At 39.3% G+C, this 15,389-nt stretch overlaps 1 protein-coding gene across 2 annotated transcripts in view; it reads left to right on the top strand.

The window, feature by feature from the left end:
- The window catches only part of NLK (nemo like kinase), a 119,872-nt gene that overhangs the window by 61,306 nt on the left and 43,177 nt on the right, over window positions 1–15,389 (top strand). For both annotated transcript variants that reach the window (XM_034420766.3, XM_034420767.3), the window contains exon 2: window positions 10,684–10,813. In XM_034420766.3, coding sequence (XP_034276657.1) covers window positions 10,684–10,813 — 130 coding nt within the window. The remainder of the gene's footprint in view (window positions 1–10,683; window positions 10,814–15,389) is intronic.

Genomic DNA, 15,389 nt, shown 5'->3' with positions numbered 1-15,389 from the left:
TTTGTCGGGCGGCTTCCTGGTCCTCCGCTTCGTCGTTTATTCGACATTATAAAATTGATTTGTATGCTTCGGCTGAAGCTTCCTTTGGTCGCAGGGTTTTACAACAGGTGGCCACAGCCCAGGACTCTGAGAGCAGACAGCCCCCTCCCTGAGCAGTGAACTTGGGTACATCCCGTCCATGGATTGGAGGAGCAGCACAGTGGAAAAAGGACGTTGTCTCACCTGAACGTCCATTTTCGATGTGCTGCGACTCCAATCCATACCCACCCTTGGGCTTCTGCTAGATTTGGACTTGTGACAGTTGTGTTTATTGTTCCAGTTTGAGTTATTCAAGTTGTGTTCTAGCGCCTTCGTGAGGAAAGACTGGAGCTGATTGGACAGCGTGGGCGTGGCCAGTTTGCAGGAAGGAGATCAGCACTCAGTTCTGCCCAGCAACTAAGGAGAAGCTACCCGTCCATGGATTGGAGTCGCAGCACATCGAAAATGGACGTTCAGGTGAGACAACGTCCTTTTCATGTGTCAGAAAGGCAAGTGTAATACAGTTGATCTGACAAGATAGGTACCTTATTCTGGGTTGCCCTGTAAGTGTGCCGCTAGGCTTGTTTTGTTTTTTCATTTTCCCTTGGAGGATGGTGACTTTCATCTATTTGTGACTAATACTAAGTAACTCCTCGTATGTATTTAACAGCTCAGAGATACTTTTCAAAGTCCCCATAAATTTATGATCAAGAAGCAAAGGAGTAGTTCAGCTATATATAAGGATAAAAGATTGGATAACAGTTTCCTTGTAAATTGTATATATAAGAGTGCTTTCTGGCAGGGGGAAAGTGATATTTAGCCTTTTTGTTACTTTGGTCTTTGAAATTAAATATATAGCAAAGTTTATGGAATTTCAGAGCATTTGTTTAAAACAGACAGATTAACTGCTGCTAATTTAGAACCTAACTGGCCATGGCAGTGGAAAAACAGATCTTTTTTCTTGCCGATACAATGTTTCTCCTTGTGAGCATACTTTGTACTGAAAAAGGAATTAAAATTTGCTTTCATTTTAGGTGTGATAGTAATCTATGACATTTGTGATTCTTGAAATGTTCCATATCTAAATATTGAGAATTTTATTTTAAATATTTGAAAAATACTCTAAATCTTAAGGTATTTTAAAGATCCCAGTTCAGTTTTCAGATATAACAACTCTATGCACATGGACTCAAATCCCGATCTTTTTCCGTCTGCCAATTGTTTTATCTGTGTGCATTTTGGATCCGGCTCAGATCCCCCCCCCAAGTTTATATTATAGATGTACAGCTAGGAAGCTGCCAAAGCTCATCCAGATCACACTGTTGAACAATCTAGCTTAGTATTATCTGTAAGCAGCACAGTAATAAGCTATGGCTTTTCCCCTATGCATTTATTTATATCATATATCTGCCCATTTCATAGAAATGGCTCTGGGTAATTTACAACAAGATTAAAACAAGCAATCCCCCAAACATAACCCTACTGGTGTCCAAGGATAAATTGTTAACTATTAGCAGTAACAATTGGAATAGCACTTAATCTTATAAACAGCTTCATAGTGCTTTACAACACTCTCTAAGCGATTTACAGAGTCAGCATATTGCCACTGACAATCTGGGTCCTCGTTTAACTGACCTTGGAAGGATGGAAGACTGAGTCAGCTTTAAACCAGTCAGGATTGAACTCTTGGCAATGAGCTGAATTAGCCTGCAATATTGCATTCTAACCCCTGCGCCACCATGGCTCCTGACTAACCATCAATAGTAGCAGGGGTCACCCTGATGATAGCAAAATTTCCATCCAAAACCTCCGTTTCTGGCTGTTGCTTTTAAATGCAAGGTGGGCCTGGCGTATATTTGGGTTTGGAAAGGGGGATAACCTTTCAGAGGTAAGCAACCAAGACTCTGGGATAGAAATGGAGGTATACTGATAGTCATCCGAGAATCCTTACACTTTCAGGGATGTTGTTCCACAAGTCACCAGATGTGAGACCCTCTTCATTAAATTGGGGTCTAGAGATCAGACGGGATTCTTGGTGTTGTACCAGCCTCCCTGTTGCATGGCAGCCTCCCTGCCTGAGCTTGATTCTGTTTCTGGGCTAACAGTTGAGTTCTTATGGTCTTGGAGGATTTCAATTTGCTTTCTTTGGGATTGAGGTTTGAGTTGGCTCAGACATTCATGGCCACCATGACAACCATGCATCTATCCAAGATTGTCCAGAGCTTGACTTGGGACAGTGGTCACACACCTGATCATGTGTTCCTGTCCGAGCAGTGCAGTGGTGGGTTGCCCCTGGTTCGGACCGGTTCGCAAGAACCGGTAGTAAAACTGGCGGGAGGCCCCGCCCACTGCCCCAGATGTCGTCATCAGCGATCTGTGCATGTGCAGAAGCAAGATGTGAGCAAGAGTGATCCCGTTGCGAACCAGTAGTAAAGGTAAGTAGAACCTACCCCTGGAGCAGTGGCTATGTTATCTGAAACTGAAGGTGCTCTCAGTGATTCTCTTGTCATGGTCGGATTAAATCCTGATTACCATGGAATTCTCTAGCATCTCTGCCACTGAAGGGAGTCTGGACTCACTAGATTGGTCCACCTGGGTGAGAGATGGACCGAGAGGGGTTTCAGAGGGAGCTGGGGATCGTTCCTGCTAGTCGGATGCATGGTCCAACTGAAGCCTTAAATGCTGCTTGGACTAGAAGGGCGGCCAGGATCCACAAGAGGCAACCTCTCTGCCTCTTGTGGATCCTGTTCTTCTCCCTCCCGCCCATTCACAGAGTAGCTGAAGATGAAAAGCAAAACAATCAATCAATCAGAATAGAGCTGGAAGGGACCTTGGAGGTCTTCTAGTCCAACCCCCTGCTCAAGCAGGAGACAAATGAGTCACTGCAGTCATTCAATGAATCCTGCTTCTGCCATTAACTTCAGGAACCCACTGGGTAGGTCGCAAATTGAGATCACATGATCCCAGAACTAAATGCTGGTTTCCAGCATAAAACATCATTAATCACAATCATTGCAGATGTTGCAAAAGGATATAAATGTGGGCTGGTTGCTGAGAGCTCAAAATGCAGTCATGTGAATGTGGGAGAAACAGCTACTGGAACTGTGAATCTGGTTGTAGCCCTGGGGAGATCTGTTGTAACTTTATTTATTTATTTTATTATCTCAATTTATATGCCGTCCTTCTCCAAAGACTCAGGGCGGCTTACAATGCACTATAGCAATAGCCTTCATTCTTTTGTATATATCTGCTTATTAGGGCTTTTGGCCCCCATAAGGGTGTTTCTACAAAGTCAGCTTATTGCCCCCAACAGTCTGGGTCCTCAATTTACCTACCTCGGAAGGATGGAAGGCTGAGTCAACCTTGAGCCTGGTGAGATTTGAACTCGCACTAATTGCAGGCAGCTGGCAACTAAGTGCTACATAACAGCACTTAGTCCGCTGCACCACCAAGGCTCTATAAGCGACTTTGAAAGGTTGCTAAGTAAACTGGTCCTAGGTTGAGAATATTCCACAAAACCAAGGTCTCCCTTGTGTAGCTATTGTAGTTTTGCTTAGTTTTATTTGGTTACAGCATCCTTTATTACTAATGGGCAGATATGAGTAGAGCTTCTTTTCCAGCCTTATAATAGAGTGAAATATAGCAATAAAAATTCTCCTACCCGCTTGTGAGGGCACTGCTTATATTGAATCTTTGGCTGTTAAACTACCGACAAAAAGGGAAATTGCTATTCTCAAATATGTGCTTGTTTCTTGGAAGTGACATGGACTTTGTTCAGTAATTGTCCCATGTTGTTAAAAAGTGTTATTTCATTTGTATTGAAATATATTAATAGTTTCTGGCTAATGGTTAGATTAGAGTTAGCAATTTCTGATGAATTATACTAAATTGCCAGTTTTGATTCAGTGTTGCTTAACATGGTTTTTAACATCAGCTGATTAATCTTTTTCTTTTTAAAAATTTGGCAGTCAAGTTTGTTAGAGGTAACAGCATGATTATTTCCTTGTTTTCTAATACCTGCTTGCTTGAAACACATCATTATACAGGTAGTCAGTTGTGTAATAGCATATTCACCAAACAGACAACAATAATATGTGTCCTTTTTAAAAAGAATATAATTTCAACTCTGCATTCTCCTTAAAAAGTCAAATGTTACATTGGAAATTTTAAAATGATCAGATGCATTTTCATGTGTGGTGTTTTTGTACAATGGAGATTAATCTTGGATGGCTTATTTAGGTATTCAAGTGAAAAGATGTTATTTTTACATAATACTGTGTTTTCCCGAAAATAAGACCTTGTCTTATATTTTTTTGAACCCCGAAATAAGCATTTGGTCTTATTTTCAGGGAGGTCTTATTATTTTGGGGCGCGTGGAGCAAGACGGGGATCCTCTTGCCATCTTACCTGATTTCCAGCTCTATCTCCCTAACCCTAACCAGAGGAAATGGCGGGGAGTGTTTAAATATTTTCGGGGAGGGCTTATTTTCAGGGAAACACGGTAGTTCCATTCTATTTTGTTCAGATCCTCTGTGTTCAGTTTGGGGCACCTCATTTTAGAAAAGATCAAACTGGAAGAACTTCTGAAATAGCAGTGCATATGATCTGGGGACTTGAAGTTAACTCCTGAAAGACTGAAGGAACTGGGAATGTTTAGCTCTTGGGGTGGGGAGAGACAAGGAAGTCTATGGTAATGTCCTTCAAATACTTGAAAAAATGTTACACTGAAAAAGGTCAGGACCTTTTCTCTATTGTTTCAATGGGGGGAGGGGGACACACAAAATGCAGGATTTAAGTTACAAGAAAACAAGTTTGAATTGAAAGTTGAAAAAAAATAATTTTGACAGTGAAACAATCAAACAGATGCAATGGGCTCCAATTCACTGTATGTATTCAAGCAAGGATTAAACAGCCATCTGTCATGGATGCTTTAATTTGCATCCTGCACTTTGTGTCCTAAATGGCCTCTTCCAATCGTGCAGTTCTATGATCTGTGGAGTCACAAAGTCAAGTCATTGAATTTTTAATTACAAGTTCAGCCAAGGTCAGATGGTTTTATTCAGTCTAATAAAACAGATGTGGAAACTTGCTAAGAACCATATACCAGGGGGTAGCAGTCTGTCAAGATTGTCTGAGTTGCACATGGTCAGAATTAGTGGTAGACACACAAAACCAAAACAGACCAAGAATCTGGCCATTGTGTTGTCTGAAGACTGCAGGAGTCCTTGACTTACAAATACAACTGAGCCCAAAATTTATGTTGCTAAGCAAGGCAGTTAAGTGAGTTCTGCCCCCATTTTATGACTTTTTGCTACAGTTAAGTGAATTACTACAGTTGTTGAGTGAATCATGCAGTCATTAAGCAAATCTGGCTTCCTCCCGTTGACTTTGCATGAGAGAACTGAAGAAGCTTCTTGGATGAGAAGCGAAACATCTTCAGGGAAAAATACAGAAAGTCCAGTTGCCTTTTGAAAAAGCATCTTTTGGACATCTTGGAGTCTCTTTTTGTGAACCTTGAGGAGTCATGGAGAACAAACATAAGATTGAATAACAACTATCTTCAAAAATGGGAGAAAGACGGAGTCCAGGCTAACTACATTTAACTAAACTTCAACACTGGACCATTATTAAGCAACCTGCGAATATTTAGAACGGGTCCCCAACCCCCATTCTGTGGACAGGCTGCAGCATGCCAGAAACCAGGCCACGTAAACAAGCGAAGCCCCATCCACAGGATGCAGGCAGCACACAAAACTATGCCCCCTCCAGCCTGCAGAAAAATCTCCACGAAGCCAGTCCCTGGTGCCCAAAAGGTTGTGGGACGCTGATTTAGAATAAATCATTTACCTGGCAGGAATCGGCATGGATTTATCAAGAATAAATTATGCAAAATGATCTTGATCTTTCTTTTGGATAAAATGCAACCAGTCTACTTGAATCTCTGATCTTTCTGTGCCTCCTGCTAGCCATTTAAGTGATAAACAGAGCTCGGACAGAAACTTATTGTGGGAATTGCTTGAGGGGGGGCATTGTGTTTGGACACTATTTTGGTTATGAGTAGGAAGCCCAGGGAACAAGACAGTGAAATACAGGTAAGAGCTGCTGGAATATCGGGGAATTAGGAGGTAGAAAAAAGGTAATTATAAACATTCTGATTAAAAGAAAAACTCTAGTTGCAACAGCAAAGAATAGAAAATGAGCAGTTTGACAGAAATGGGGGGGAGAATAATCCAGCAAACACAACTACAAAAGAAATCTGCAGGGAGGAAAACAGACTGACAGGGAGGAAAATTACTGTATACTTAAATATATTTAAGCATTTAGGATAATAGTGGGGGAAAGTATTGATACTAAGGAATAAGATGGACCTCTGGGGTATGATAAAATTAGGACAAAAACAAGAGCTAATCTTGATTTTTGTAACTATTCTATAAAGGCTTATGCAGGTAAAACAAACATGCTTGTTCTCCTGTTTCTGTATATATTATCCAAAAATGAACCTGTGACAATGCAAATAAGAGTAAACGGAATCTTATTCACAATAAATGCAGGCTACATGTTTAATAGGATCTGAATTGGATGTGAAGGCAATCTAGTGTGACATCTAAAGTGTCACTAATAGCCAGGGATGATTCTCCTAAACTGCCTGGTAGGTGGGTGCCCCCTCCCTCCCTCCGCTCCCTATGTGTTTCTCTACCAAAGCTGTGTACAGGATCAGGATTTGGCAGTGATTGACTAGGAAAGGGATCTTTGAAGTCCCGGTGCATTGTACAGCTGCTGTGAAAAAAGGAAAATCTTTATGAAGGGATTTGAAAATAGAACTGCTGATAAAAACTAACAACATTGACAGTAATAATAATGTTATACATATCTATGGCACAATTCTACCATTGTGTATAATTCTGGCCACATTTTCAAGTACTATGTTATAGCGCTAGAAAAGATGCAAAACAAAGTAATCAAAATGTTAAGGGACCTGTATCTCTGATGAAAAAAAGGCTGTGACAGTTAAGTCTGAAGATGATTTAAGTGGAGACATGAAAGAAGGATATAAAAGCATGCATGTATGATACTATAAATAATATACAATGAAATTTTTCCCTCTCATAATCTTTGAATTTGAGCTGATCCTTAATTCAAATTTAGTAAATAAATCATGATTTTTGACAAATATTTTTTCACCTATGGGGATGGCTTCTGAATGTAAATAACGTGGCACATATATTTCCCTTTTATTGCTTTCACTGTCAGTATGTAGGGTACAAACACTGCTAGGAATGGGCTTTAGACTCTTTGATCTTGATCTATAAAATGCTAATTGAAGATATATAAATAGTCATGTAACCTGAACTTCCACAGGACATTGTTTGTTCTATCAGATTTATGAAACATCTGATGATGCAGCCAGTTGCCTACAAAAACTCGTACCAGAGTAAACCAATTAGCATTTCAAGTATCATGTTGCTTTTTTGTCCCTTGGGCTCTGCACAAATTAATTTTTCATGCACATACGTACTAAGCAAAGTCAAAAATAATTGTCCTATTAATCCACGTCCCCCAAAAGCTTGTACAAGGATCTTGGTTCGATATGGTTTGCTTCATAGAGTAGATTTTAATTCTTTTTTTAAAAAAAAAAACTGGTTTTGTTCAAATATGTTAGAATTATTGCTTTTAAAAAAGAGGCATTGGAACGTACAGTCAAAAGTAGCTGTTATCTTTACCAGCTGTAACTCATTAGCTCATACAGAATTTTTTTTTTTTGGTGGGGGGAGGAGACAACAAGCTGAAGAGCGCAGCCAGCCTTTTCATCAGCAAAGAAAAGGAAAGCATTCCTGTGTAACAGTCTTCAACACTTATCTCTGATTTCTGGTACTATTTGTGCTGAACTAAAGCAGCTGTTATCCCCAGTTAAGAGAGAACAAACTCAACATGCTGTGAAATTACCACACTGCCATTTACTTTCATTAGGGTAGGATTGCTAGGAGCTAGCAAGGCTAGCCATTGTATGAATAATTAAGTGAAATTTTGCTTTCTGAGTGGTGTTTAACAGACAAGTTGCAGGTCAATATTTTGATATATTTCATCCACAGGTTGAAACTTTTTTTTTTCTTTTATGCTTTTCCAAGCTGTAAAAAGACAAGATGGAACTTAAGAGTAACTTTTAAAGAAATAAATGTTTTATGTTAAGCAATGCTCAGTGATTGGCACATACTGAGTTGTTCTAACAGATTTTACAGAAAATAGTAAATTTATTTACACAAGGAAAAATTATTCCACGCTGAGAAACTACCTATGTTCATTCTTCGATGACTGAGATATCAGATTATTTATGGTGGAATTTTTGAAGTTTTCAGAAACTATTACATGGCACTATTACATTCTGTACAACATTTTAAATTAATGAAGATATAGTTCTGATAATTTTGGGGAGGCTTTTGCTCAGTTTTTAGAATAAAATAATAAAATATTTATGTACTTCAGTAGTGTTTGCAGTCATACAGGTAGTCCTTGATTTACGACCACAATTGAGCCCAACATTTCCATTGCTAAGGAAAACAGCTGTGAAATGAGTTTTGCCCCCATTTTATGATTTTTCTTGCCATAGTTGTTAAGTGAATCACTGCAGTTGTTAAGTTAGTAAACACAAGAAGTGAATCTGGCTTCCCCATTGACTTTGCTTGTCAGAAGGTCGCAAAAGATTATCATATGATCCTGGGATACTGCAACTGTGATAAGTGTGAAAAATGGTCATAAGTCACTTTTTCAGTGCCATTGTAACTGAATGGTCACTAAATGAATGATTGTAAATGGAGGGCTACCTGTATTTTTGAAGTAATCCTGAGTACAGTCTGCACATGAAGAATTTTAGTTAGTTATAAAAGTTGCTGATAAAAGCTTAACCTTATCCTTGTTTTGGAAATGATATTTCTGAAGAGGTACTACTTGTTTTTTTTTTCCTTCTTGGCTCCCGCTAGAACATGCATTATGCATTAGATCCAGGTTCAATCCCAGGAGGGATTCAGTTGAGGTAGGGTTAAGAACAACCTCTGTTTGAAATTTGGAACAGCTAATTACTGGCAGCATTAAATGGTACTGAAACCTAATATCTTTTGTCATCACACGAAGGACCTTTACAAAGGTTTGGCAAAGAGGATAATTTTACATAATGCAAAGAAGATCATCCTTGTGATTTAAAGAAATGGATCTAGAACAGGGGTGTCAAACTCAATTTCATTGAGGGCCGCATCAGGGTTGTGTTTGACCTCGGGGGGCGTGGCCAGGGGGCATGGCCAGCTTGATGTCACTCGTGTCAGGGGTGCCTGTGGTGGCCCGAGTCTCTGCTAGCGAAAACGGGCTCTCAATCTCCATTTTCAGCTGGGACAGCCTCCTGCAACCCTCTGCCAGCGAAAATGGAGATTGGGAGCCCATTTTTGCTGACAGGGACACTGCAGGCTGATCCTTCGCTGTTTCCAGGATGGCCCCGTGGGCCAGATCTAAGTGCCCCGCGGGACAGCCCCAGCCCAGTGGCCTTGAGTTTGACACCCCGATCTAGAATTTGAGTTTTATCTTTTAGAAGACAGATTTTTTTTAAAAAAAAAAAAGATAATACTCTGGATGAATTGAGAATGTGGCATAGCTAGATTATTGTATGATCTAGATCACGGATGTCAAACTCGCCGCGTCATATGACATTTCATGACGTTTTTCCCATTTGTGGAGCTCTGGTGGGCAGGGCCTGCACTTGATGCATCTGGCCCACGGGCCGCCAATTTGACATCCCTGATCTAGATTTAATGCTAAGCTTTACAATCAATAAACTTTATTTTATATAGGGTCTTTCATGTGGCTACTATCTGTGGTTTTATTGTATAGATTTTTCTGCTAGGGTTTTTTTTTATGCTCAGCTAATTTATGTATATAATTGGTTTTTTTCTTCACTGTATAATCATTATTTAATTATTAACAGATACTTTTATATTTTTATAATTTTTAATTATTTGTTCATTTTAAAACAAATATTTTTAAAAGAATTGAGACGTGATAGATCAACAAATTAGCTTCAGTATGAGGTAGCTACTTATTTTCTCGTAAAGATAGTCTGTTTCAATGTTCTAGGACTATTTTATATCCGTTTTATGTCATCAGATTAAGCAGCAGCATCCTATGTTGACATTCTTAGATCAAATTTAACAATTTTTACTGCAGAGGAGACTACAGTAATTTCACTCAGGAAATACCATGATACATGAGATACATGTCTTCCTATTCTGTTCCCCAGTAATCCAAAGCTTTGTACAGGTAGTCCTCGACTTACAACAAGTTGCTTAGCGACCACTACCTCAGACCTCCCCAGGGCTACCTATGACCCACATTTGGAGAATAAAAAACATTGTACACTGGAGGCAAAGAGTTTTACTAACACAGGACTGAAGGATCTGAGTGTACAGAAATTCTGTAGCCCAATAACATGCAGGGTAGTGATATATCGAAGCAGAGTTGGAATTCATTGAATGGAAACAATAAAAAGCAGCAAGACTCATTCAGGAGTTTTGTCTGGCTCTTAATATGTGGATTTATTTAGGAAATTCGTTCATCTGTCTTTTCTCTTTGTAAGGATATAAGTTGCTTAAAATAAAATTTATATTTATTCTTGTTTTCCTGTAGGTCAGTAACCGATCCACGAGATGGAAAGAGAGTTGCACTCAAAAAGATGCCCAACGTCTTCCAAAATCTGGTCTCTTGCAAAAGGGTCTTCCGTGAATTGAAGATGTTGTGTTTTTTTAAGCATGACAATGTGAGTGGTTCATATATTTTCATTGCATTTTTTAGCATTCTAACCAAAGGTTACTCTAAAACCTTACAAATATTCATAGGCATTAGAAAAAAGGACAACAATTTCTGAGTAAATTACATCTGTTATCAGCGGCAACAAAGCTTTTTTAGAACTATGGAGACATCTAAAATCTAAATCCAGTTGAATCCGCTTTCTATGTTGCAATACACCTGTTCACTTAAAATAAACAGCCAATACCCCCAAGGAAATGTATAAAAATGACACATTATATCTGAGATGATTCCTTTACTTTCTAGGACAGTAAAGTATCAATAGTGTGTTTGCATGTTGCCCTAAGCCATTGCTTAGGCATGAAAGAAATGAACTGCAGTGAACCTTGTGCTTCTCTTCCCTTCCTCTTCCCAAACATCCCAGAGAATTTGGAAAGCTTTCATTTCTGTTTCAAATTAACCACAATATGTAATGTGTCTAGAGAGACTGTAATAAATATTAAGTCAAGGTAGTTTCAAACAAGCTTCAAACTGAGACCATAGATTGATTATAGATGTTTATGTGATTGGGTTTCATTTAATTCCTCTTTAAGAGAGGGTGGTCCTGCTGGCTCTTAAGAAGGTGGTGATGTGTCCCCTCCTCAAGGGGGCCATCGCTCAACTCCACTAATCTCAATAGGTTTCATCCAAGTCTCCAGCCTTCCCTTTTTAGGAAAGGTTGTAGAGAAAATGGTCACATGGCAGCTTCAAAGGGCCTTGGATGAACTGAATTATCTGGATCTTTTCAGTCTGGGTTCAGGCCAAAGTTTGGGACTGAAACAGCATTGTTCACATTCTTGGATGACCTCTGATGGGATGGGATGGGGATAGGAAGCACAATGTTATGCTGGTTTTCCTCCTTTCTCTGGAATCAGTTCCAGCCAGTGCTGATAAAGATGACAGAGATCCAGCCCATGAACCCTACTTTGTGGGCTACTGCAAAGCTCATTTCTCTCTTCCTTTTAATTTAACATCTACCTGTAGCCACTGAGTGAGATGATCTGACAGTTTGAGGAGAGGTGTCATCAATATGCTGATGAAAAACCCAGCTTTACATTTCTACCCCAGGCTGTCTGAATGATACTGTGGATGTCCTTGTGACCAGCCGTGGAGACTAGGGGTCTGGATGGGGAACAATGAGCTTAGGCTCAACCCAAGCAAGACTGATGGCTTTGGGTGCTTGGGCCTTCCAGTACCAAGGTTTTTCTACTTCTGATACTGGATGGGGGGAGGCACTCCCTCAGATGGACCTGATGCAAAATCCAGGTGTCCCTTGGAGTCAGGAAAGCAGGTGGTAGCCGTAGCTAAGAGGCCCTTTGCACACCTTCAGTTTGTGTGCCAACTGCACCCATTTCTGGACTGAGAGGTTCTTCTCACTGTCATTCATACATTCATGACCTCCCATTTGGACTACTGAAATGTGGTCTCCATGGGGCTGGTCCTGAGGAAGATTCAGATGTATAAATTATAAATGGTGTTGGCTATTCATCCCATCTAATACCACTGTTTGGGGGCTTCTTTGTTTGCCAGTGTGTTTTCAGGTGTAATTCAAACTGTTGATTGCCACCTTTAAAGCCCTTCATGGCTTAGGACTGGGTTGTTCAAAGACCATCTTCTCCATGTTGTTTCTACGTATCCAACCCTTTCCAGTAGGATGGGAATGCTGGAGGTCCCATCAGCCAAAGAATGTTGGCTGGTGGGGACCCAGAGGTGTGCCTTCTCTGCCATAACTTCTGCTCTCTGGAACATTCTTCCTCCAGAGATTAGGATGGACCCAATCCTGCTAATCTTTTGGAAGGCATTGAAGATCTGGCTGTGTGCTTGGGCCTAAGGTCCCAATTATGTGAAGGATAATTCTTGGTTACATTGATACTGTTGGATTATAATATCGCTTGACAGCTATTTGTGTTTAATTTCTTTTTTGTGTTGTGTTTCAACTGTTTTAATTGTTTTTATGATCGTTTGCCAACCAGAGTCACTGGTTTGAGACGAGCAGCTATACAAGTTGATTAAATAAATACATATAAATACTGAATTTGTTTTGTCTTAAAGTAATTATAGTTAAAACTACATTTCTGGATCCGGAGGCTTTGGCAGGGTCAATTAATCAAACAAGACATCAGCCTTTATCTCCTAATTCACCTTATGCCAGGTAGAGCAATAATGTCATAATGCCAGACTATAGTTTAGCTAAATGACAAAACATAAATAGTATTAGGGGAAGCAAACAATAACAATGTAACTAAGAAAAGCTAAAAAAAAAAAAAGGGGCTGATGTGATGTAATGCAGACATCATTTTTAAGCATCTAAATTGGAGCAGGTTAAGAATCGAGCAGAGCCAGTACTTCGAGTAATCCTGTATGAATATTTCCTAGGACCCAAAGATGAAATTCAAGTTATTCATTCCAGAATCCCCCAGGATAAAATTGTGATACCTTATAACCTAATCCCTTTCCCTTTTTTCCCTTTTGGCAAAATATTTGCAAGAATCTAAAAGTATGATCCAGTGCAAGTATTTCATTTGAAAGCTAAGATTAAGTCTCTTTGAGGTGAACAGTAAAGAGTTGATATACCTCTAGTGTAGCTTTTCAGATTGTGAGCACTGGGGCAGGAAGGCTAGTTCAGGTCTGACTTAAGCTATAAACTCAAAAGAGGCCTAAGGGAAGCTTTATCTGGCAGCTTTAGCATTACAGACTGACTAATTCCAGATCTATCTTAATTTTATAAGGACTAAGAATGTATGTGAACTTTTAATTCTTATTAATGGCAAAATTTTCCGCAACAAATCCAAGAAAAAAATAATTCCAAATATAATGTGCTGTACTTTCTTTGTTTCTTTAAAGCAGATTCAGATTGTTGTTCATTGAAATTTGGAGCAGAATTAAGACAGTCATGTCATGTGGTGTACTATTTAAAAAAATGACACAACTCATTTTACTTCAATGCTGTTAATTTATAGTCATATTTTGGCTCCAGAAACCTGATGTGCTGGTATGTTAATGGCTCTGGAGACTGTATAGACAGCTGATGAAAACAACTTTTAATAGTAACTATGCAAGCATTGTGAAGAATGAAAGGGGTAGCTTAAATGTGTATTTGTATTCACAACCTCCCATCTCTGTCTCTGATTAGTGATGGTTTGAAACGATCAGATTCTAAACATTGCAGATTCAGGTCAGTTTTGATGTTTTCTTTGCCTGAGGATCATTCTTTGAAGTTGGTCTCAGAATAAAACCATGAAAAGAAAACAGGATGCTAGAGGTTATCTGGCCTTAACATTTAACAAAGATACATTTTTTAAAATTATGGTCCTAAAGTTATTACTATAAGCTTTGGCTTACTAGGATATAAAATCACTGCAACTGTATATTAAATGAACTCTGTTAGCAGCACAAAAGTTTTTCTTTAATTTAAAAAAAATTAAGACTATGTATGAATTACACTTTTCTCTTGTATGTAGAACTGGTTTGCATCAAAATAGTTTTTTTTTCTCTTTGTGACAACCAGGACTATATAGGTAATCATTGAGGTACGACAGATCATTTAGTGACCATACAAAGTTACAACTGACCTCCCAAAAGCCATGTACAATCATGATTCGAAGATAAAAATTTTTACAAATGTTATCCTGTCATTTGCACTTACGAATGACTGAACGGCTTCATAACTTTGCAGAGATGCTAAAGCACGCCCATCTATCTCTTCCCCTCCCCTCCCCCACCCCGTCCTTGCCCTGTTGGGTCCCTGGGAGACTGGGCCAGCTTTGCCCCACTGTTCCACCCCTCAAAATGCCTTGTTTACCTACCGGAGATCTGCAGAATTCAGTATTATAGGCCGTTTTTAAACTGGGCCATGTGGAGCAGCTGTTTCCAAACTGACCTAGGCAAAGCAGCATTTCCCCTGCCTTCTGCCTTTCTGCATGGCCTCTTTAACTCAAAACAGGATAATGAGCCATAGTTTGTGTTTGGCAGTTTCTATATTTCCTGGTAAAAAAAAAGTTTTAAAAGGAAGGGGGAGAAACAAGAGCAGTGAGACGGAGAACAGACAATGAAGGGTTAAGTGTTAAAAGGGCAATGCAGAGGGAGCTGCTTTGCCTTTTTTGAAACCTAACCTGGAAGGCAAAGCTGCTCTTCCCACTCCCTCTGCATTGCCCTTTTAACACTTAACTCTTAGCCCCTCAAATATTGGAACACCCCAGTCCTTCTTTTTCTTATACTAGATGTACCCAATTCCTGCAACCATTCTTCATATGTTTTAGGAACGTATTAATTATATTAATGTTATATTCCTTTAATATTAATTAGTTATTAATATTGCATAATTTAATAATATTAAATACTTAACCATCAATTACATAATATAATTAATTTTAAATAATGAATAATTAATTATATCAAGTAAAGGTAAAGGTTCTCCTCGCACATATGTGCTAGTCGTTCCTGACTCTAGGGGGCGATGCTCATCTCCATTTCAAAGCCAAAAAGCCAGCGCTGTCCAAAGACGTCTCCGTGGTCATGTGGCCAGCATGACTCAACGCCAAAGGCAC

Source organism: Pantherophis guttatus, chromosome 1 (genome assembly GCF_059756535.1).
Source record: "Pantherophis guttatus breed Tessera chromosome 1, ASM5975653v1, whole genome shotgun sequence".
Classification (NCBI taxonomy): domain Eukaryota; kingdom Metazoa; phylum Chordata; class Lepidosauria; order Squamata; family Colubridae; genus Pantherophis; species Pantherophis guttatus.
Note: the sequence above shows the minus strand (reverse complement) of the source record. Positions and strands in the feature narration are given on the sequence as shown.